This window comes from Lytechinus pictus, chromosome 5 (genome assembly GCF_037042905.1).
Source record: "Lytechinus pictus isolate F3 Inbred chromosome 5, Lp3.0, whole genome shotgun sequence".
NCBI classification, from domain to species: Eukaryota; Metazoa; Echinodermata; class Echinoidea; order Temnopleuroida; family Toxopneustidae; genus Lytechinus; species Lytechinus pictus.
This window is the reverse complement of record NC_087249.1, coordinates 4,435,151-4,458,518: the sequence shown is the minus strand read 5'-3', so window position 1 is coordinate 4,458,518 and position 23,368 is coordinate 4,435,151. Positions and strand designations below refer to the sequence as shown.

The 23,368-nt window shown below is 35.0% G+C and overlaps 1 protein-coding gene across 2 annotated transcripts; it reads right to left on the bottom strand.

Annotated features, from left to right (window-relative positions):
- Positions 1-334: 334 nt before the first annotated feature.
- On the bottom strand, positions 335-22,909 carry LOC129262542 (long-chain-fatty-acid--CoA ligase ACSBG2-like). Of its 2 annotated transcripts, XM_054900669.2 has the most exons (15): positions 22,104-22,909; positions 19,952-20,190; positions 19,459-19,547; positions 18,377-18,578; positions 17,364-17,513; positions 16,561-16,728; positions 16,127-16,308; positions 13,765-13,800; positions 12,305-12,356; positions 9,445-9,580; positions 8,745-8,854; positions 8,045-8,195; positions 4,726-4,865; positions 4,102-4,342; positions 335-3,774 (listed from the first exon to the last, which is right to left on the bottom strand). In XM_054900669.2, exons 1-15 carry the CDS (start codon positions 22,150-22,152, stop codon positions 3,680-3,682), a joined length of 2,040 nt encoding a protein of 679 aa, XP_054756644.2. In that variant the 5' UTR covers positions 22,153-22,909; the 3' UTR covers positions 335-3,679. The 2 variants fall into 2 exon arrangements, with proteins under 2 accessions (XP_054756644.2, XP_054756645.2); XM_054900670.2 differs by lacking the exon at positions 13,765-13,800 and having other exon boundaries at positions 22,104-22,871.
- Positions 22,910-23,368: the final 459 nt, after the last annotated feature.

The following is a 23,368-nucleotide window of genomic DNA, read 5'->3' as shown; positions in this document are numbered from 1 at the left end:
CGCGTTTACAAGGAAAAGTTGACAGACGGACACTGAGCGTGATACCATAATATGTCCCATAGGAAGGGCGTATAAAAAAGGTATAAGATTTCATATTTACACAAGAGTGGAGCATGTTCTTAGGTGCAATGTCTGCTATATACCTATGGATATATCATTTAGCAGAAGAACCAGTCATGTGTAACATATAAATAGCCCCCTGGTTTGTATTCTAATAGTCCATTAGTAGATGGTCCAATTCTAATGCTATCATTGCTTAACCCACTTGATACAAAAAATGCCATTTGGTCCAACACCATCACATTAATTAGACAAGTTAAACATGAAAGAAGTCTATATTTTGTTCCTATTATTGTATTTTATTCACATAACACATCAGTAACAAGAAAACATAGTTTTATATTATTGCATCAAACAACATTTCATTCCAATGCTTCACAGCCCCAAAACAAATCTAGTTTCCCTGATGTTATCAATTAACACTACAGTGTATCAATAGATCAAACAAGAACTACTTACCCCCTTATTTTCAATGGAAATGCCTGCCTTTGATCTTTCAATTTAGTGTAACCCGTACCCTAATTAAAATGCACAGGATAAAGGTCACGCTTGCTTGTATTACACGGATTGAAATTGCCAGCTGGAATGCTACTAATGTCCAATCTTGTTTTATATTTCAAAGTAAAATTGTAACTGCTTAAAATGTATACACCAGTGAAGATGAAGGGCAAATTGAATCTCGGAACACATATTTGATATTCTTTATATCATTTTATCATGAGGGCAGCAAGACAACATAAATGCATAACACTGTCAATTTGTGATCTAGAGCCATGGTTAACATATCAATATATATATTTTTTTGCAAAGTACACAAATCTGTTCCAAAAAATCAGCCTGCTTTTCAAAATTTGAATTGAAGCATTTATTTACATATATTTTTCAGAATCTTACTAACTGGACTTCCATGAATATTTTAGTAATGCCATATTGCTATGCAGTAACATACGATTCAACACATAAACAGGTAGGGTGAATTGACAAACTAAACAATGAATCGCCTTCCTTACCCAAGAAGAAAAATCAAATTGTATTAATCTTAACACCAAACTACCACCAAATGATGACATCATTTTGTATATAGGCACAGACTAGGCTCACACACGATTAAACGATTTTCACGTGCATATATTACTAATTTCGAATTACATATTGTGTACATTCTCATTGTCTCAATTAGATCCAAGGTATACATGACTTTGCTATGCACCATTTAATTTGATATTTGAGTACAATACAAAATTTGTGTACAAATATATGAAGTACAGGTGCACACATAAAGTATGAGTAATTTCACTGAGGATTTTTGTGTATACATCAGTAGAGAGGAAAAAAATCTTATACAATGTATCTTTCTATCTATGATAAAAACATCATACATTAATAAACAAGCCCATGATAAATTCCTGATCCACTTTCAAAATCAGAAAACTGAATTTGCAAACAAAAATGAAATACACAGCAGAAATGTGCAGATGATTAATTTGCAAAACAGGAGAGTTGCTCTTGAAACCCTAAAAATGATCACATATGACAATGTCTACAGTGATGTGGCACTTGTAAAATACATAAATGTGTTTGATGCAATGTGCCTTGCACACAACATAATGATCAAATATTGACAAGAGAGTCGCATTCACAAGTAAAGCAAGATTTATTTCTTTTTACAAAACATAAAACTAGGGAATACAGCAATGTAATTCACCCATAATTTTGATTTAAAAAAAATGAGTATAATGTATGGGGGCATTGAGATTTTTGACTCAACAAAGAAAAAAAAAAGAGGATCACTCGTAAAATAAATTAAAACACTATATAGGGAAACTGCATTTCAAAATAATGTACATACATTATCTATATACATATAAACTCATTCCTATCTGTATAATTTACAAACCTGAACATGTCAGAACATTGCAGAGCCTTCTCATTCATATGCATTTTGCTTTAAACAAACACAAGAATATTTCATCCCTCAAGTACAAGTTCAAATCATATGCACACTGTACAATAAAAATATAAAGTTATTTTGTAACTATTGTATTTATATTGGTCATATTTGATACCTGTATTCTATAAACTGATACCAGTACATCAGGAATGCTAACATTCTATACTGTAAACTCCGTAATTAAGAACACAGAAAAGACTTCCAATTGGCAATTATTCCAAACTGATTCACAAATGACCTGCTGATGTTAGACACAGAGTATTACATAATCATGATTTGGACAAAACATAACATGTTCAGGAAAATTTGCATCCCTTAAATATTTTGACAGCTTTCATTCATCAAAAAGGGAATTCATTCTAAAGTGCTTTATATTATTCACATGTGTTTGTCCCTCTCTATATTGAAATGAATCTTGTGAGTATATAATATAGCGAAGACAAGCTATCCTTTAACTCATTATAAAAACACAGAATGCCAGCTGGTATTATTCCTTAACATACTTGGTAGTAAGTTCCTAACAACAAATAATTATGCATAACACATTTACACATATGTTTTGCTATTCAACTACAATAATCTGTATAATTTGTTTTACACCCCAAGATTTTAAATGACAGTGAAAACAAATATCTTGCAGCACCAAATCATTATTGCAAGATACAAATACCCTTTTTAATAATACCACATGGAAACATACAAGTGGCAAGATATTTCAACCCAATATTTTGTGTTGAATACAATTTTTCTCCATTATACAACAAAGTCCACAAAAGTTCTAATTTCATTTCAAAGCAGAATCCAAACAAGTCGGCAGATTTACATGTATATTCGAAACAAACAGCAAGCAAAATCAAATAAATAATTGAACATAAATATTTGTACAAATTTGCTCCATGAATAATAGAAGATCTTGTTACAATTGAAATTGATGTTGTCTGATATTACCCTTATATCAATCGAGAATATACGTACAATAGATGAAATTGAGGATATTTATTTCTTAAAATAATGAACAAATTTACAATAAATCTGCGCTCTTCAACCTTTTGAAGATATCATACATATGCAATCAAGCATGCATTTTCAATGTAGCATAGAACTAAGTACTCGCTTTACATGAACCTAGTATGTTAAAAGTCTATGAGACCTGGGGCCCTGTGGCAGAAAGAGTTGTGATCAAATGCAACTCAAAAATTAATGCGCAACTTGATTTTCAACCAATGAAGCATCCATATTCAGGACTTGCGCTTGATATTTTGACTTGCGTTTAAACGCAAGTCTTTCTGCAATAGGCCCCTGCATAGCTTCCTGCTTCAATTGAAGGAGGTATGCACCCGCAATGCAGAATAGCCAATTAATCAGATGTAACAAGTACGCATTAATGTGAACAATTAATCATTAAATACTGAATTCCCAAGCAAAATTATTGATATCGAAAAAAAAACAAAGAAAACAAGAGAATAAAAAAAAAACGATAAATGGAAGATATCTAGTAACTTTCAGTCTGTGCACAGCTTTTATTATTCAACGTATCTACAATTCACTAGTATGCATCAATACTTTCAAAATATATACGCTATCTGGAATAATGCACTTTAACATATTTATTTACAAAGGCTATTTACAAGTAGTTTCCATGGGAATAAGTTTTTAGAGGAGTACAGGTTAATCCTTCGGTGTTGCTGCGTCTTCATAGAGCGCATCGATCTCAGCTTTGTACATCTTGTTGACAATCGGTCTCTTCAGTTTTAACGTGGGACCTGGATGATCAGAGAAAACAAAAATGGTTGAAAATGTATCACATTGTTTATTATTTGATTTGATTGCATTACAGCAACTTCAGTCTACTCTAAACATGGAAGACAGTGCATAGATGAGCCATTATCTCTAGACCCAAGTCATGATCATCAGCTAAATCCACTTGATTTTTAAGTGAATTTGACACGTATCTGCTTGATGGTGAACACGTACACCCCTGTCATCATTCTCCTCTTCCTTCTCCTTGCTACCATCATTCTATTCTCCTCTTCCACTATTTGAACTGCAACTTATTCCTTTAAACTAAAAAAAGAAAGAAAATAAGTTACCAAGCTCTCCTCCGGCAACTGTGAAGTCCTTATCAAGGATGTGGAACTTCTGTATGCACTGTGCTCTTGATGTCGCTGACTTGTTATGCTCGCTGATTGCCCTCTGGATCTCTTTCTTGACGATGTCATCCTTCTTTGCCATCTCAACAGTCGTAGCACTGCTACCAAGTGGAGAGAGGATCTGAAGAGCTTCTCTTGTCAACTTTTGGGTACACTCACCAGTTTTCTCCTCAATCACAACCTGTCAGTCAAAGGTCAAGCGTTCAAATTCAATCAAAATGGATTTTCACCTGGTACTTTTGGGAATGTGTATTAGACAAATTTGAATTAAACTGTATGGGATGAGACCAAAAAGATTGGAATTGGACCAAGTCGCATGAGAACAAATGACCATTAGACAAATTGGAATTAAACCAAATGTCAAAACACCAAACGTGTCTTATATAAAATGGAATTTGACCAAATAGCAAAAGACCAAACAGGTATTACATAAAATAGAATTACACTCTGTTTGATTAGACAGCATGGGCAAAAGAAAATGTGGAATTAGACCAAGAGCGAACGAGACCATATAGCCATTGGATAGAGAGAAATTAGACCAAAGAGCAATTCTGGAATTCTTACCTTGAGTGAAACAAGCATAGAGAGGAACTTTCTCTTATCTCCAATCAGCATACAGTTACTGATAAGAGGGCATTCTTTCTTAATGTTGTCCTCAATAGGAATGGGAGGGATGTTTTCTCCTCCTGCTGTGATGATCAGCTCTATAACAAGAAAGAAAATAATTGTAAAAAAAATTAATGTCACTTAAAATATTTTCTCAACTTGAACAATATCTTATTAGGCTGCCCTTTCAGCAATATGCTGATATCATTACGGGCCCCATGTATGATAATAAAAATAATGATAATAATATATGGGATTTGTAATGCGCCAAATCCACTTGGCAGAGTGCCCCATGCGGAGTAAAAGAAAGAAAGAAAGAGAGAAGTACAAATATACTAATAATAGATTCAGAAACAATCAAGAGTAGGAAGCATTTAATAGCTGTGTCTTAAGGTAACGTTGAAATGTGTCAATGGAAGTGCATTCACGGATAACCAGGGGAAGATCATTCCAGAGAACAGGGCCAGCGTGAGCAAAAGCCTAAACCCCCCATGTCTTAACAGATTTGGTAATAACTAGGGAATCAGAGTTGGATGAACGTAGGGACCTGACAGGAGTGTATTTGCTGATTAGATTAATATTGTACTGTGGAGCAGAGCCGTTAATTGCATGGAATACAAGAAGGATTTTGAAAATGATGCGATCGTTGACCTTTAACCAATGAAGAGATTTCAGAATGGGTGTGATATGAGAAATATATATAAAATAAGATGAATTAATAATGGGGACTACACACAAATATTCTAGTCCCCCCATGATATGAAAGGACTTGGGCACTTTAATGATAAAGATAGTAATGAATGTAGACAAGGAAGCAATGTTACTGTCTCAAAGAAGGCAGAATAGGTTGTTCACAATGTACAGTATATCATGCATTTAAGGAATGGAGCCTATTGCATAATGAGTTGCAAACAAACGCAACTTCATTTTTGATCAATCAGAAGCACAGGTTTGAGATTAAACTCAACTTTTGCTCCGAAAGACCCTTGTGTTTGCTGTAGGTTATGTAATATGATGATAGCTTGAGACAATTCTGCTAACGTATGTAGATTCATATGCACTGTATACAAACATAATTCTGCTTCAAATTACCACATTTTTATAAACTATGATACATCACTTCTATTTTTTTTTAAATTAGGTAACTCCTGTTCTGTAGTAGCTGGCAGACAGCCTTTTTTAATGAGAAGGCCAAATAGTTTTATTTGTCCTAAAAACACGATTAGCACAAAAAGCTTTAAAGCAAACACAATTTACCTACATTATCACACACTATTTTAGCATTGAGATTCAAGGCAAAGTATAAATCAACATGATAACACAAATATGTTTGAAGTCTGCTCAGTACGATCTAACTTGAGAATGGAGCATGTATTTCAAGGGTAACATGAGAAGAGAACTGATTGTAATTACTTGTACAATTGATTGAATATAAACTGATTCTATATTTCAATTACAAGAGCCAGAACTCTTAACAAAACAAAATAAACCAATATGGTTGGTGTCTAAAACACATTGTTCTTTGCAAAGTATTTTGTTGTGGTGATTTTGGTTTATTATCAGTATAGACTAAAGTACAACATAATCTAACATGGAATCCTGGACTTTGATTTTCGTTGATGGTTACCATCATGGTAGTTAGAAATATATGTTAAAGATTCTGTTTTATGCGACAGGGCCCTGATAAGGAATGGTGGAGTAATTTGGAAACCAGGGGAGTGTTTCATGAAACGAATATTCAGTGATTTTCACAGACAAACTGGTTCTGAGCCAATCAGATGCAAAGATTTTGGAAGATTAACTGAACAATCACTATCTTTTAACTAAATGCTCTCCATGGCTGATAAAGCCAGCCTAGAGTTCCAACATGGTATAGAGGTGGCATTACTTTTATATCAGATTCTGACAACTTTGCTAAATCTTATTTAAAACCTCAGTAATAACCAATATTCAATGACCTCTAAATACAAAAAAGAACATATCTGGTGAAGAATTAATCTGATATCTTTTCATAGTTTGTTCAGCATGTTGATCAAGCTATCATCTTCTTATCAGCAGCAAGGGACAAAGATTAAACCCTCATCAGAGTGTTGAAATGATGATAGCCCATGCTGAGATGATAATCTGTCAAACGTGACATGACTTAGGGTGTGTTTACACAAGAAACAAACATCTATCACACTACAGAACACACACACTCAAGTTTGAGAAAGTTATTATATTACCATCCTGATTTTTAAATAATCTATTTTTCAAATTTATCAATACTTTCTAGAAATCAAAAATGAATATTCATAAATTAATCAGCATACATACATTGTATATCCACTATGTAATGATAGCTATCAAAATGAAAAAAAGTTTTCCAGCTTATTCATTGATTAGCTGTTTTGGCTGTGGTGCACTGATTGTCATATACTGAAGTGCAAATTTCATGATCGAAGACTTCTCAAGAATAACAAAAAATCAGCTTGTACAGTGTCAGTCGTGTATAAATTTCATGAGGATGCTAGAAAAAGGCCCTATACAAGCCAAAGAACATGGATATTAATCAAAACCAATCAACAGGATGTGGACAGTGATTCGATTGGTTGTTTATTTGGTAGAAAGATACATTGATTATGATGATTTCAACAAGGTTAATTGTGGAAGGATGCCCTTGCCCTGTCATAAGAGTACACTCACACAATTTTAATTATTGTGCCTGTTTTCATTGATTACATTGATAATCATTTGTAATCTGTAAAAATCAAATGTTATGCTTTATGCTACAGTGCCCTTATCTTCCTCTTCATATATATATGGGCATTTTCACAGTAACTGACGTTACATGGCACAACTTTACACACCTTTTATTGTGTGTATGATTATCTCTAAAACAACAAATGATGAAAATTTAAATACCATAAAAAAGTCTGAAACCATACTAGACATAAAAACCTTACTTGCACAAAACATTTCATATATTGCATATAAAGTTGAAACATGTATGCTAACAAATTAACCAACATAGTGTTTTAAAGTGACTTTAATGTGTAGCCCAATTTAAGAATCAGAGGAATGAAAATAATAATAGCTGGATTTATACAGTGCCTTTTCCAGTGCACAATCCTGCAAGGTATCCATTTACCTTCCCTGGGTTGAGTGCAGCACAATCTTACTAAATTTCATACCAAAGGAGAACACCAAAGCCAGGATTCAAACCTCTATTCATTTTTTGAATGACAGGAGTGAGAACCACCTGACCACGATTCATTAAAGACTTGTTGATATTTACCTTTAATTCTGCCTGTGATGAATAAGAATCCATCCTGATCAATGTATCCTAAATCTCCTGAATGAAGCCATCCATCCTGATCAATAGCCTCATCCGTCTTCTCTTGCATGTTAAGATAGCCCATGAAAAGATGACGTCCATAGTAGCACACCTATAACATCACAATATAACATCTTCAATTGGTAACTGTGAGGATATCTTAAATACACCATTTTTTACACTGATTTTCTAATGAGCCTTAATGTCAATCCTTAAAGAGCCGACAGGGCCTTTTTTCTTACAATGATTCCTTGTTGGTTTTATGTTGTTTTTCTGATAAAGAAGAGAAAAAAGTAAAGGGGTTACCGAATAATTTCTTATGAAACATCTTGAGGTTCTGTTTGTAGTTTTTACAATTGGGTCCACAACAAATCTATTTTTCAATTTGTTTTTCTGCTCCCAGGCACCTGTATAATGATAGTCCAAACTAACTTGTTTGTGTTACTATTACTTTATGGCTAACTCCAGCTGGGCCGTTTGGGCTAACTTATTTATTTTCACCTGTACATAGAGCTTCCTGCCTCCCCCCAAAAGAAAAAGAAACGAACAAACCTTTCAGCACAGTTACAATGTTTTTTTAACTTGTGTATAGATTACCCAATAACCAATAGACGGGGGGGGGGGGGGGGGGGGGAGTGATGAATATGGAATTTGACCTCACCTCACCATTACCGTCACTGTCTGGGTCTGAGATCTTTGTCTTGGATCCAGGGAACGTTGTCCCTGAACTACCAATCCTGAATTTACCTGGTAAGCAGAAGCTGTGAGGACCTAAGAAAAAAAAAGATAATGGAGGGACAGTTATTAACTAAAGGTATCAAAAATTACCATGATGCTAACATAATACAAATAAACTATGTCTGAGGGGAGAAGTAGCTTGATTTATGTATGATGACTGAGTGACAGAGAATTAGGAAGGACCTGACGAGGTACTAGTACAATTTAACCCAATTCTCAGGGAAACTCAAGGGAGATCTGGAAGAATGGATTAAATCAGCAATACTTCAAGTAGGCCTCATTGTGGTTTTGTCACTTTGTCTAATTTTCATTCACCACTTCATCTACTTTTTCGCACATTCATTCTAACGACCATTGGGTACACTACTAGTTTGAATGGACCAAGTTGCACTTCAAGTGTGTATTCACCAAAATGAGCAACGTGAAGTGGCGACGGGATCAAATATTTATCACATCAGATAAACTATATGGCAGATAAAATACGGTTAAACCATAGGGGATGAGAAACAGCAGGACATGGACAAAGATGATGTGGACCAAGCAGCAATTTAACAGCAATACCCAATCAATTAATACATCTCTTTTAAAGCACAAACAAGATAAAATACTAAAGTCTTGTTTACCTGTGCTTTCGCTCATGCCATAGATATCATAGACAGGTATATTGATACTGAGGAAGTACTCCAATGTTTCCATAGATAAGGGGGCTCCTGCTGAGAAGTTGTACATGCATTTGTCAAGTCCCAGTGCCAATCTAACCTGAAATTGAGAATGATGGTAGAATGACATGTAAATCGGTGAACAAAATCACAAAAAGACGCATCAACACCTGCAATATCTTAGCTAATGCAACTGAGACTATGCATAATTGGCTTTCAGTACATGTATTTCAGTTGTTTGTAAGGTTGTGCCTAACTTTTTAAAAACTTTTTTGGTGACCCTTGCTTCTGCAATATGAGATAACAAAAACTTTCCCTGCACTTTCTATAACTCTAATCAAATCTTGACAAATAAAGTTTGCATTCAAAGTAACAAGAATTTTCACATAAAAAGATTAAAAACTCCAACTTAACCTGTTTGAAATAGGCCTAATCATCTAGCACAAGAAAAGGCCATCACTCATTAGTTGTGTTTCATTTATGAACAGCTTATGAAAGATTACATTTTCCATTGTTATATCCTACAACGCTAAAGAATTTTTAAACATTTTATTTTTTTTATTTATTATTATTTTTTTACACAACAATGGCCTGGCCACCTGGGACCCCCAAAAGACAACTTGTAATAAGATCTTGCAAAAGAAATATGATTATAATAATAGATGGGATTTGTAATGTGCCAAATCCACTCAGCAGAGTGCCTAAGGCGCAGTGAAAGAAAGAAAGAAAGAAAGAAAGAAAGAGAGAGAGAGAAAATTACAAATATATTATATAATAAATTAAGGAACAATTAAAGAGTAGGAAGAATTGAATAAACACGTCCTAAACATGACCTCTGTCTGCAATACCGTTATCATCTTATTGTGTCTTTAGGAGCTCTATTGTGACTAGACCAATGCTTTATGACCTATGCCAAAACATAACCAAATGAACCATATGAACCAACCTTCTTCTCTTTTTGGCCATTATTTTTTCAACTCCAATTACCCATCCCATCATTGATTTGTTTACTACTTACCCCCCCCCCCCCCTTCTTCATTGCAAGTGAAGTCATTGACATTGTCTCCACTAAACCTGTCCTAAACAGCAATGAAACAACTATTGAAGAGACCAGAGCTTGGTCATGTCTTTGAGTCACGTTGATGAATTTGAGCAAGTGTCTAGACAATTTTGCTGATAAAATAGCAAGATATGATAAGATGAGATGGCATTGTTCTTAAAGAAATTCAACCTCAGTGTGATTAATAGTCCACATCATATTGTTTTCCATATTGATAGATCTTCATCTATAATAGTTTAATGGTGTGACATTCAGAAAACAAAGCAGATAAAGTAAATGTCTATTAAAGCTAAATGTATAAATCTAAAAGATATAATTCCACCATTATTCCTTGATCCACACACTACCTCAATTAACTACATAATATCTCAAACAAATATTGCAAATGCATTTCTTGAATATACATGAACATAAGTTGCCAGAGAAATAATGCTCTTTTTTATCACTATAAAGTATCTCAATTCAAATGGGTCATTATGATTTGACTTATATTTAGCACAACCCTCTTTCTTTATTTTTAATCTTCCTTGGTAGCGGGAGTTTGATGTAAAATACCTGAATTTTCAGGCTTACAAGTGACTTATAGACTCCTTTTAGCATCATACCAGCTACCACCCCCCCCCCCAAAAAAAAAAAAAAATCTTTTTATTGTTGGCCAGTGTTCTTGAAAAACTTTAATTACCTTGCAAATCAAAATATATTTCTCCTGAACTTTCTCCAATATGTATGCCCTTAAAATAGTTTAAAGACCTTGACATACACGAATCATGTGAGTTTCATTCGATACCTGTAACCTAATTAACCTATAGGTCGTCATCATTATCATCAAGAGCAATGACTAAATAAATTGCCAGAGGCCAATAAACTTTCACCAAGGGGTCAGATTCCAATTTTAGTGAGAAGAGTACATGGATTGACATGTTGTGTACGTGTGGTCTATCATGTGGTTCCCATTGTGATGTCATGTTCCACAATCAGAACTTGAAAAAAAGTTTGTGAAGGGCATGATCAAAGTCAACAAACTGGAGTTGGTTTACCACTACTGTCTGAAACATGTAAAAACATCATTCAATTGTTCACTATCGGATAGATAATGAATTTGACATTGATACTGGCATACATGTATATGCACATGCAACAAGAAGCATACATCCGTTACTCCATTGTTTTATGTTGGAAGATTATTTTCATTAGGATAAATAACATACAGGTTTCCTACAATCAATCATTACTTCCCAACCACCCCCCCCCCTCAAATTAATTTCTCCTTTTCTGGGCCTTATCAATTGAAGGATTGAAAACTGCATGTGACTCACACATGGTCATTATCTTCCTGAACTTCATGAAATTTGATATCAAGTTTGATAACTTCAATCTCCAGAGCAAAAACACAAAAAGGAAAAAGATAACAGAAAAGCTACAGATTATTTTCCACGTGTCATCTAATGCTTCCTAGGTATACAACCAAAAGGTTCAATTCACCCGATATCGACAAAAAAAAAGAAAAGAAAATCTTTTTCCAACATTTACAAGTGCAAAAATGAAAGCATACATCCAACTCTGCTTCCTTGAGAAACCCAGCAGTACTAAAACTACATTACAAACTGGTCAATAACCAATTTCTCAATAAAAAAAAAAAATTATTGCAAAATCTTTTAGTATGAAACAATGTTTTACATGTACATGACCTAAAAGAGCATTGTGTGCAATATACATTGTTAATAAGACTCCTTGTAAATAACAATTAAAAGAAAATTCCTTTACCTTTCTGAATACCACAAGATTAGCAACCGTCCATCCCCATGGTAATGTTTGTCTGTCAGCAAAAAACAAACATTATAGGATAAACTATAATTGATGATTTTACAAACCTACATGTATGAGTAGAGGGATGTACATGGTTAATGCTGTGTACATGTACAATGAAGAGTTCTGAAACATGAATATCTGAGGACACAATTCATGGGAGTAGGGTTTAAAGGAGAATTTAATGGTATTCTCTTAGGCATCATAAACTGAAAACTCACAAGTTATTCAATAGAATAGATATAATTACACCAAATCAGACATCAAAACTTGATTAACCACACAGAAAAATCACAACAAGGATTTTTTTTCAAAAGAACTGAAATGAAATCCACATCTAAAATTCAACATAAAAAACAACAAAAGTAGAGTATCAAGATTTCGCTAATGAACTTTTTATATGTTTCTCTGATGTATGGAAACGTATTTTACTCTTCTTCAAGATAAAACATGTTGTGTAAAATGCTGCCAATTATAAACCATCAAGCAAATAAAACCAAGAAATTACTTTTATCAGATACATATAGAAGAGATTTCTTTCCCCAAAACAGGTACACTGTACTATAATTCATGAGCATGCCATCACCAATAAGCACAGCAAAGTAAACTAAAATACATATGTTGGAATTATTACTATTCAACAGAAAAGCATGCATTTGTGACGATATTGAATCTAAAGCCTTATACAGGTACAAGGCAAAGTTAAAACTTATAACAAATTAATAATAACATTGGCAGATACAGTTGAAATATTCTGAGCAACAAGTACATTTAACTATATCAACAAACTTTTTACATTTGATAAACAATAAAAGACATCTAAAAAAAATGATCAACTGAACTAAACCAGTGACCTGTCAATAGTGATAATTGAATAAAAGGGGTTTCCCCTAAACTTGTAAATGAAGTATACATGAGGAATTGTTTGTCTTAAATAGTCAATTGGAAGCATAAAATGATAGAGAAATAGGAAATGCATTACACTGTACATGTTTAATATTCAGGAAACTTCAAATATCTAATTTCATGTCACAGAATGCTACAACTTCAAATGAAAAAGATATTTAAAACTGGATCTGACAAAGAAAGAAAACAAAAATTATTCCTATTTTTGATAATATCAGAATTATGTTTTAGTGCTTTATTGCCCATGAAGCAAAACACATCAATAATTAGACCAAATAGTGATTAAGTGACATGTCATAATGCTTAGTTACAAGTCTAGTCACAATCTACAAAACATCACGCCTCATTTAAAGATTAATGAAGAAATGGATAAAGTGTGGGTTCTTATTAGCAGTGCATGATAGGATGTATCAAAAAGTGCATGCATGGACAGCAAAATAATACATATACATCTACATGTAGTTATAAAGAAATTAGGTTAATTGACAATTAAATAATATATCAACTCTCACCTTTGCACTTTGTTAGGTCTTCTGGGTTTAATGGAGCTATGGCATGGAATATTTGGTGATTTAATTTGAAAAATAAAAAGTTTTAGATAATACATGGATTATCAAGCAAGGATACAGGCAGTAATAGAGATGAGGTATGGGGATGTGGGATTGATGGAAAGAAAATCAGAGCAAGGGTGGAATTGTATTGACAAATTTATATCAAATTTGGTATAAATATCAAATTTCAGTCTGTACTTGCAGACTAGTACATGTGCATGTAAGAGTGAGCGAAAAGAAGAAACGGTAAAAGTAGGAAGAAAGGAGCGAAGAAAAATCGGTTGAAATTCAAATATGAAAGAAGATGGATAGGATAGTAGATGGATAGAATGAAAGCGAGATGAAAGACGGATGTATAGAACAGAAGAATGATGAACGTAATACAAAGAAAAAAAATGAAACTCGAAAAGGAAGTTAATTAAAATAAAGGAGAAAAGGACAAGTGAGGGGAATTTGAAGAAATTCAAGAGAATAGGAAGAATCAGAAAGCATCGGAAGGGTGGAAGGAAATAAAATAATCAAACAAAAAGTATGAGGTAACATCATGAATAATAAGCAATGGGGATATATAGCCAAAGGAAACAGGAAACCAAAGCATGAATCAGTCATGAGAATAATCAAAATAATATCCTCTATTAAAGAAATAATTTAGTAATAAATTAACCAATACCGTGGGAGTAAATGTATACATTCTTAAAATTGAAAAAAAAAGTAAATTGGGCATTACAACGATTTATTATCATGTTTTATTAAACAAATGAAATGACTCTCATGATGAACAAAAAAAAGGTCATTCACAACAGATATTACAGAGTCCACAAATCACGGTCAAGTTCTTGTAAAGACCAAGCCACAAAAGGAAATGATATTCCCATATTGCATGGTGTTTACACGAGAGAGGAAATCCATAAGGATTTTGATATTCAAAAGGAAAAAAAATACATAGAACCATAAAAACTGGTATCACACATGGAACGTAGCATTCTCAAAATCTGTAAAACACATCAATTGACAATAGCATGTGACTTCCTCACCCCCCTAACCCCCCCCCCCCCAAAAAAAAAAAAGAACTCCTTACTAAAACGCATGCAGAACGGGATATTGATTTACAAAGTGTGGAAAATCATTTTTAATTTAAAGAAAAATATTGCACAGAGGAATTTATTTAGGAGTTGGAAGAAAAGCTCATTTTTCAATGATGTGATTTGATCTGACATATTTCTAGCATACATGTATCATTGTAGTTAACAGAAATATGAATCATTTTCAGAGATGTACATGATGTAAGTGAAAGTAAAAGGGTTGAAATTGTAATATTTGGTGTTATCATGTAGCTAGGCTGCAAAGCAAAATAGAAAAAAAATGCAATGAAGATTGCGGGAGGTATAAATGAAGCATTTCAATTTATTTTTATTAAGTTCCAAACATTTGCAAATATAAGCTGAATGATATGAAAGAGATCTGATTCCTACCCTTTATAAATGCATAATAAATAGAAGATGATATCTAGTATAATGATAATGTCAAATTGACCCCCCCCCCCCTGTATATGTTGGTCTGATATAGCCCAGTTATGACAGGGTTAAAGAGTTAGAGGAAAGAGTATGATTTTGCATACTAATAATGCATAAATTAGCATAATCACTTAATAGCAATTTGTATGAAATAAGTTACTAAACAATTTTGTAGATTATGTCCCAGACAACCTGTGTGCCAATTTTCGGGCAATTGCGCGATTGACAGTGCTAATTTTCGGCGCGATCACACAATGGACGGCCAAGATCTCAAGGGGGGGGGGGGGGGTCTGTGAGCACCCCCCATATGATCTCCCAAAATACGGCGGCCTTGATAGGGTTAAGATATGATTTGAGTTGCGATTGACCAAGGCCCCATTGTATAAAAAGTTACTTTCATAGTCACTTTACTATCCGTAGTAACTTCAATAGATTCCTAATTGGCTGTTGTGCCCTATGACCATGGCTGTTACAATTAGATGGCAAAGCATTTCTAAATGCAAAAGGCCTCGTGTAGGTGTTTCATGATGCTGTTCGTAAGCTACAAGTGACTTCACGAACAACTGATGATCCTTTCTTAGGCGCTAAATCATCAGCAATGAAAATTTGGTGTATATTATTTACAATAGGAAAGGATCACCAGTCATTGGTAAACTCATTCCAAACTTATGAAACACTTTATGAAACACCCACCAGAAGGATACACAGCCAAACAATACACAGAAATGAGCACTGGCCTCTGCCAAAAGTGATATATAACAGGTAAAATGTTTCAGTTTCACAGTAAGTGAAATGAATATCAGACTGACCTATTAGCAATGGCCACGTTGCCTCTGTATCCTATGTCTTTGGCCCATACACTAATGCGTTTCTTTACTCCAGTAACATTGGCACCAACGGAACGCATCTTCTCATGAATCTTCTCCCAGACACGGGGTACGCCAAGGAAACTTGTCGGTCTCACTTCTTTGAGTGTGTCAACAAGGGAGCCCTGTTGATGGGAAAATTAAAATTACACATATTACAGCAATATTGAGAGATTGTTATTTTGAATTGATCATAATGATATCACAAGGTCTTCAGCACACCTTTCGACCACTCGAGACTTAAACTGTATCATGCGCCTTTACTAGGATATTGGTACAATTTGTCTTACCATAACTGAACACTACTTAAAATGGGTGCTGAATTTTAGTTTTATCATTTCTGAATGTGGCTTTATAGTCCTGGAATACATCCTTACCTTGAGAGCATCTGGTTGGGCAAAGTAAGTAGTGCCAGCAAGATGGAGAGGGAAATAGATATCAAAGACCTGAGCTGCTACATGACTCAATGGCAAGTAACTGACCACCCTGTGACTGCCAAAGGGAATGTCCACTTGAGAGAGACAACGTTCAGAAATCCAGGTGTACTGAAAAAAACAAACAAGAATGATTAAAAGGATAAGGATGATGGAGACAATCATGATGACGATGATGTTAAAGATGATGACGATGATGATGATGATGAATATGAAAATGACAATGATGATAGTGATTGTTGCTGATGGTGGTGATAATGATGGTAAAAGCATAATTATGATGAGATTGTCAGTGAAAATAATGAAAATGTTCATTTTAATGTCAATATTGATGATGGTGGCAATTATTAAGCTGATCCAACAAAACAATAAGTTTAGTGAGTGATGTATTACAGACACTATCTCTCTTAGATTGTGACTAATATGGAACATTCTAGAATCAAATAGAAACAATAGAGAAATGGGAAAGATCTTAAGAACAATAGAAAAATGGGAAAGATTTTAAGAACAATAGAAAAATGAGAAAGATCTTAAGAACAATAGAAAAATGGGAAAGATCTTAAGAACAATAGAAAAATGGGAAAGATCTTAAGAACAATAGAAAAATGGGAAAGATCTTAAGAACAATAGAAAAATGGGAAAGATCGTAAGAATATTAAAGAAAATTTGAAAAAATCTTAGGAACAATAGAGAAATGGGAAGGATCTTAAAAACATGAGAGAGAAGTCAAAGTATGGACTACTCACATTATCATGACTAATCATGACTCCTTTAGGATTGCCTGTAGTACCTGATGTATAGATGAGTGCACAGCACTGGTTGGCGGCTTGGCTCTTCATGATGAGATCCAATTCATCATCTGTCATATAACTTCCTTGCTTCATGAAATCTTCCCACTAAGAAACATAACCATAGATAATTGCAGTGATCAGGACCCTATCAAACGAAGTGATGATCATAGGGCTGCCTATTAGGATTGATTGCACCGCTCATAATGTGCAGTCAATAACATTAACTGCGTGATCGGGGGGGGGGGGGGGGGGGGGGGGGTTCACAAAGGTTTAAGTACGATTGAAGCCGCACTTAAATACCGACGCGCACATGATATGCAACGTGCAATCTGATTGATGGATACGCGGTAGTGCGAGTCCCGGGCGCATGATCTGACCAATGTCGTGATGTCTTCTGTACCGTACGCAACTGGGAATTTAAGTGCGACTCTTAAGTCACACTTAAATCTTTGTGAAACACCCCCAGGTGCGAATTCAAATTTGTAATATGAATTGTTGAAATGTAACAATCAAATAATCAAAACGAACACCAAACATCAATTTTGACTATCGGACTAGTCACATTGAGATCAATCATCAGGAGGGCCACAATGCATAAGCAAGCCTAAACACTGTGCATTAGTTAGAATATTTAACAATTTCTTGATCATAATAGGATTTTTACAACAATGGATGATTGTAATCCCTATGACCTTTACAATGAATTCATCCAGGAACCAACAGCACCTCATGACCCTCCCCCCTCCAACACCATCACAACTTCCCTCATCCCACCCTGAACCCTACTGTATAAAAGTTAATATTGTGGTAACTTTGCCATCCATTGCTAACTACCATCGTGAAAATGGCCGACAGCCAATCAAAATCAAGGATTGCATGGAATTAACCAATGGGTGGCAAAGTTACCACAATATTTAACTTTTTTGATAATGCAATGGGGCCTCGGACTTGCCCCTCCATTCACCTACCTCATATACATTCTCCCTCTTCTCATCCAGTGTACCAGTGTATTGGACAACTGCCTTCAGGTGGGGCAACTGATCCCAAACCTTCAATATCTTCTGTAGTTGTTTGGAATTCTCTACCACGATGATGTTGGCTTTGCAGTTACCTGCCACATACTGGCATGCCTCTGGAGAGTTTGTGGTGTAGACGCCAACCCCAAATCCACTGGAAATGCAAATAAGAGGGGCTCCTGTTTTTAATCTACAGGTTAACATTGCTCTCAACTATTTCCCAAATTGTCAGTTTTTCCTTCACCAACAAAATTTTCACATGGTTTAATCCCATTTTGTCTATTGTGCGTTTTTGGCCTCATCATCATCTTAGTCCACCTACCTATTAAACACGCTTTATTTTCAATTGGTCTGATGCCGATTTGTCCAATCACCAACATGCCCACTGTCATTTGTTGTACCATCAGCTCGTCCACTATCCACATGTTCTAAATGCCATTTCATCTAATAACCAGTTGGTCCAATAGCCATTTAGTCCATATACCATTTGGTCTAATTGGACTAAGTGTTAATTGAGCAAAGCGATGTGAATAAAAGTAAAATGGGTATTAGACCAACTGGTTATCAGACGAAATGGTCATAGACGAACTGGTGATTAGAGGAATTGATGATTAGACCAAATGGTTGTTAGACAAACTGCTGATGGACGGAATGTCAATAGAATAAATGAAGGTAGACCATATAAGTGGACGAGTTGGCAATATTCGAATTGGCAATTTACCCCTAACACAGTGTATCCTTTATCAGTGTCTCTTTCATATTCTTATCTCTGAGCAATATATTCTGAATTACACATCACAGATATTAAAATAACATTTGGCAGATTCCCCCTGCCCTTCCCCTCAACAACAACCAAACAAATCATTCTATATTCAATTATTGGATTTAATAACACAAAAACCCTTGTTTAAACAACAAATTATCAAGGCATGAATAAAGAAGTTTTTTCTGATAATGACTGGTTTCCCTGTTAAAAGACGTTACCTCTATAAACCTGAACAAATGTCTTCTCAACTACTTGTAATTCAACTTACCCAGCAAACATTGCTCCCATGCTTGACAGGAACCACTCGGGTGCATTAAAACCAATAATACCCACGCCATGGAACCTCTCAAGACCAAGCTAAAACAGATAGACAACAAACAGAGAACCTACATGTAAATCTGCATACAAGTAAGTGAAATTTCCATAAGTCAAATATCTGTCCAATTATTGTTTTGCAACAATCTTTCAGACCAGTTTTGAAAAACGTGTAATATTTACTGTACATCTTCAAAAGTCAAACTGAGGATGAGATAAACGTTAAGTATACATGTACATAAATGCAACATCAATGCAATAAATGCAATATTCAAAGATGAATTATTACTTGTAAAAACCACAGAGCTAGCAAAAGCTACAGCTTGGGTAGCCAAATGTTTGTAGTGACAAACATGTGACCAGAAAACATGCATCCCACAACCACCTACAATGAGCAGAGGTTCTCTTTCTTTTTCTAGCAAACCGTACATGTACATGTAGCTCACCTTCAGAAACGACTTAGCCGCGGCCCTACTCTCATCCCAATATTGTTTATACGTCCATTTTTTCCATTCGCCATTCCTTTTAACCGCCAAGGCGATGTTGTCTGGATATCCACTCTGTATCCGGTGGAAGAGACCATGCACTGTGTTGGGGGTGTGGTTGAACTTGGCGTCACATTCCCGTAGTTTGACCGCTCCACTGCCGTCTACTGCGCTAAGGGTCTCTGATGAAGCCAGTTCACCTATGAAGAATACAAGAATAAAATATGTTCGATTTCATTTTATCCACTCAGCACAAAGTGATCACAATTTGAGGATTGGCCAAATAACCTTAGGATATTGATCTAGAGTCATACAAATCATGCAAGAGACATACCTGTATTTACCTGTATCGATTTTTCAGAACATTAACACCTTTTTTTATGCTTTGAAATGTTCAGAGAAAATTGAATCGTTAGACTGGCTTTGTGTTGGAAACTGCTTTTCAACGCAAACAGGCAAATATCTATCAATCTATATTTATTTTTGAGTCACAAACTATAAAAGAAAAAATGGAAGTATAGTGTTCATGATAAAGTAAAATTTAAAAATTGTCATGAATGTGTACAGTATAAAGTGGACGATTTTTTTTAATACATAGTATGATAATGGAATTAGTGGTGGCATCATGATGTACATGTACACTGTAGTGGACTAGTGGTTCTGTCTCCAATCTCTTTATCAGAGGGTCATGAGTTCAAATCATACTCCAAATTCTAGCAAAAGAAATTCATCCATATTATCATGCTGCCCTCGACTCAGGTATGGGAGCTTGCAGAAATTTATTCCTCGAAACACATTAGACTGTTACACTGCTTTACGCTGGGATTATTATTGTGATTATTATACAGCCAAAAAAAGACACCAGGGGTGTCACTGACATTGATGACTGCACAGTGCCCAGTGCACATCTTCTGTGCATGATCTGACCAAGGTGTTGAAGTTGAAGTCCCAAGTGAGACCAATACAAATGTTTATGAGAGGAGGAAGTGGAGGGTGAAATCCACTTCCACAATGTACATTACAACCTCATAAAACTTTAATTTATTTCTTCTATGAGAACCACATCATCATGCTTTCACTTTTGATTCTGAAATGATTTGGTCTGTCATGCCTCCATAATAGCAATATGGATCTTCATACATTCAAGCTCCTACATGTACACATATGTACAGTGTACTATACATAGGCCTACATATAAAAACAAAACCAAAAAATATTGAGCATTTGTGCCATAAGCCCAAAATGTAATAATTTAAAAGGCTTGGAATAAAGGACTGTGCACACCAAGTTACAATATCATACATGCAGGCAGCAGTCTTATGCAGACCTGCCAACCTCTGGGAATGAAAAACTGTATTCTGTGATAAAAAAAACTGTATTTTTCCCCAAAAAAGTGTATTTCATAAAAAAAATGCTTGGCGCACTCGCTCATCGCGGCGCTCAAGCTGCATGCAAGCTAAAATGCGCACTGCTCTTGCAGATGAAAAAAAAACATTAAAACATGTGTATATCTTCACCCTGGTTTGAACAAAATGATTGAAAAAAAAAACAAGTTACCTGAAATTACATTGATCTAATAACATATTTGTGCACGTTTTATGAAATAGAGACATATAGAGATTATTTTTCTCAATAAATTACTGCCGTATTTTGGTTGCAAAAACGTACTAAATACGGCTAAAACGTACTGGTTGGCAGGTCTACTTTAATATGTTGTTCCATATGCTTTAATATGTTGTTCCACTATATAAAAAAGTACCCTGTACATCGGTCAGGGTTGTGCTCCTCAAGGCCGGTGTTGGCCTCAAGGACATTTTAATACTGTATGTGGCCTTTATAGCCTTGTCATTTGACTTGAGTTAAAGTATAAGCAACACAGGGGTCCATAACACAGTTTTAGCAATATTCACAATTCATTGCTGTGTGCGCTGTGAACGCCTACATGTAGCTTAGCCGGGTAATATAGGAGCGCCTTGAGCACCTTACAAGGTGGATATGTGCGCAATATAAATACCCTATATTATTATTGCAATGACCACAATGTACAATCAATCACAGAAGTCAACCATGTGATAGATCACCAAGTTTTGGGTTTACTAGACCCTGAACTTACAAACTTTCCATTCTGCTGCATCATGAACACGGCCATTCATTCCTCCCATTTTGCTTGTCTAATCCTTGTGGAGTAGGTCGTCTCCCAGCAAGCTTGCTGAAATTTTGATTCTTGTCAATATTAGAAAAATGTATGTCAGTCCTGTGCTACATAACTGGCATCCACCCTATAAAATTATATAGTTTCAAACTATCATTCTCTGGGTCAACAGGCCAAGAAAGCATTTGACTGCAGCTATACTTTCCAAGACCTTGGAGATCTATCTTCTGGGTATGACACTAGTCACTACATTTTGTTTTGTCTATATGTACGTAAAGTCTATGATCTCCTTTCTCTCAGTTAACAAGAACAATCGGTTCACTTCTGGGAATCTGGATGCTGGAGTCCACAAATCTTAACATCTACAATGTACAATCTAAAGTAGTGCCACAAAACATCAAAGTTGGGAGAAAGCTCTGTATCAGTACTCTAGATTCATACAGTAATGTCACAATTTCTGATGATGATTTGCGACAATTCATTCACTCTTGGTCTACTGTCACAAGACACAAATTCTCTGTAAACATAATCCACTGTAAAAGATGAATGTCGCAAGCAGTCAGAGCACATCTATCTTCAAGAAACAGAGGAATTGCCCTTGTCCAAAAATCGGTCTTTAGCTATCTGGACAGAGTATCAAGATCTACATAGCCTACTGCTTCACAGTACAGTACTACAACAAATTATTGATTGGACAAATGCATCTTCAATCATCAATGGATGAGATCTAAAAATCAAAAGATTTATTGTACTCCAAACTTCAAAGCATTCAGGCTACTTTGTGCCACACACCAGTGGATCACAATTGTTCCATAAAATGGGGATGCTGTGTATTCTCATGTCAAGGACCAGGGGTTTAGCACATCAATGTTGTGGAGCTCATCCGGCATCTCGTAAAGAAATTTAAAACAATTTTTCATTTTAGCCTAGTTGACACTGCAGTGAATTATATTGGTGACATAAATTGAGGAAACAGAATTGAAATTGATGAATAAATAAAAAAGTCGAGAAGCATTTTTTTTGTGATTTATGAATAAATTTTGTATAAATAAGCATAAATAATTTTCTAGTCAAATTGCTAAACATGAGGTTCCCCACCTTGGTGAACCTCATGTAGCTCAAAGATGGAACAAAAAAAAAATCAAAATTGGTCAACAAATAAATAGCATTTTTTGTGAGTTTTGAAAAATATGCATAAATTAGCATACATGTAGTATGTATTATGA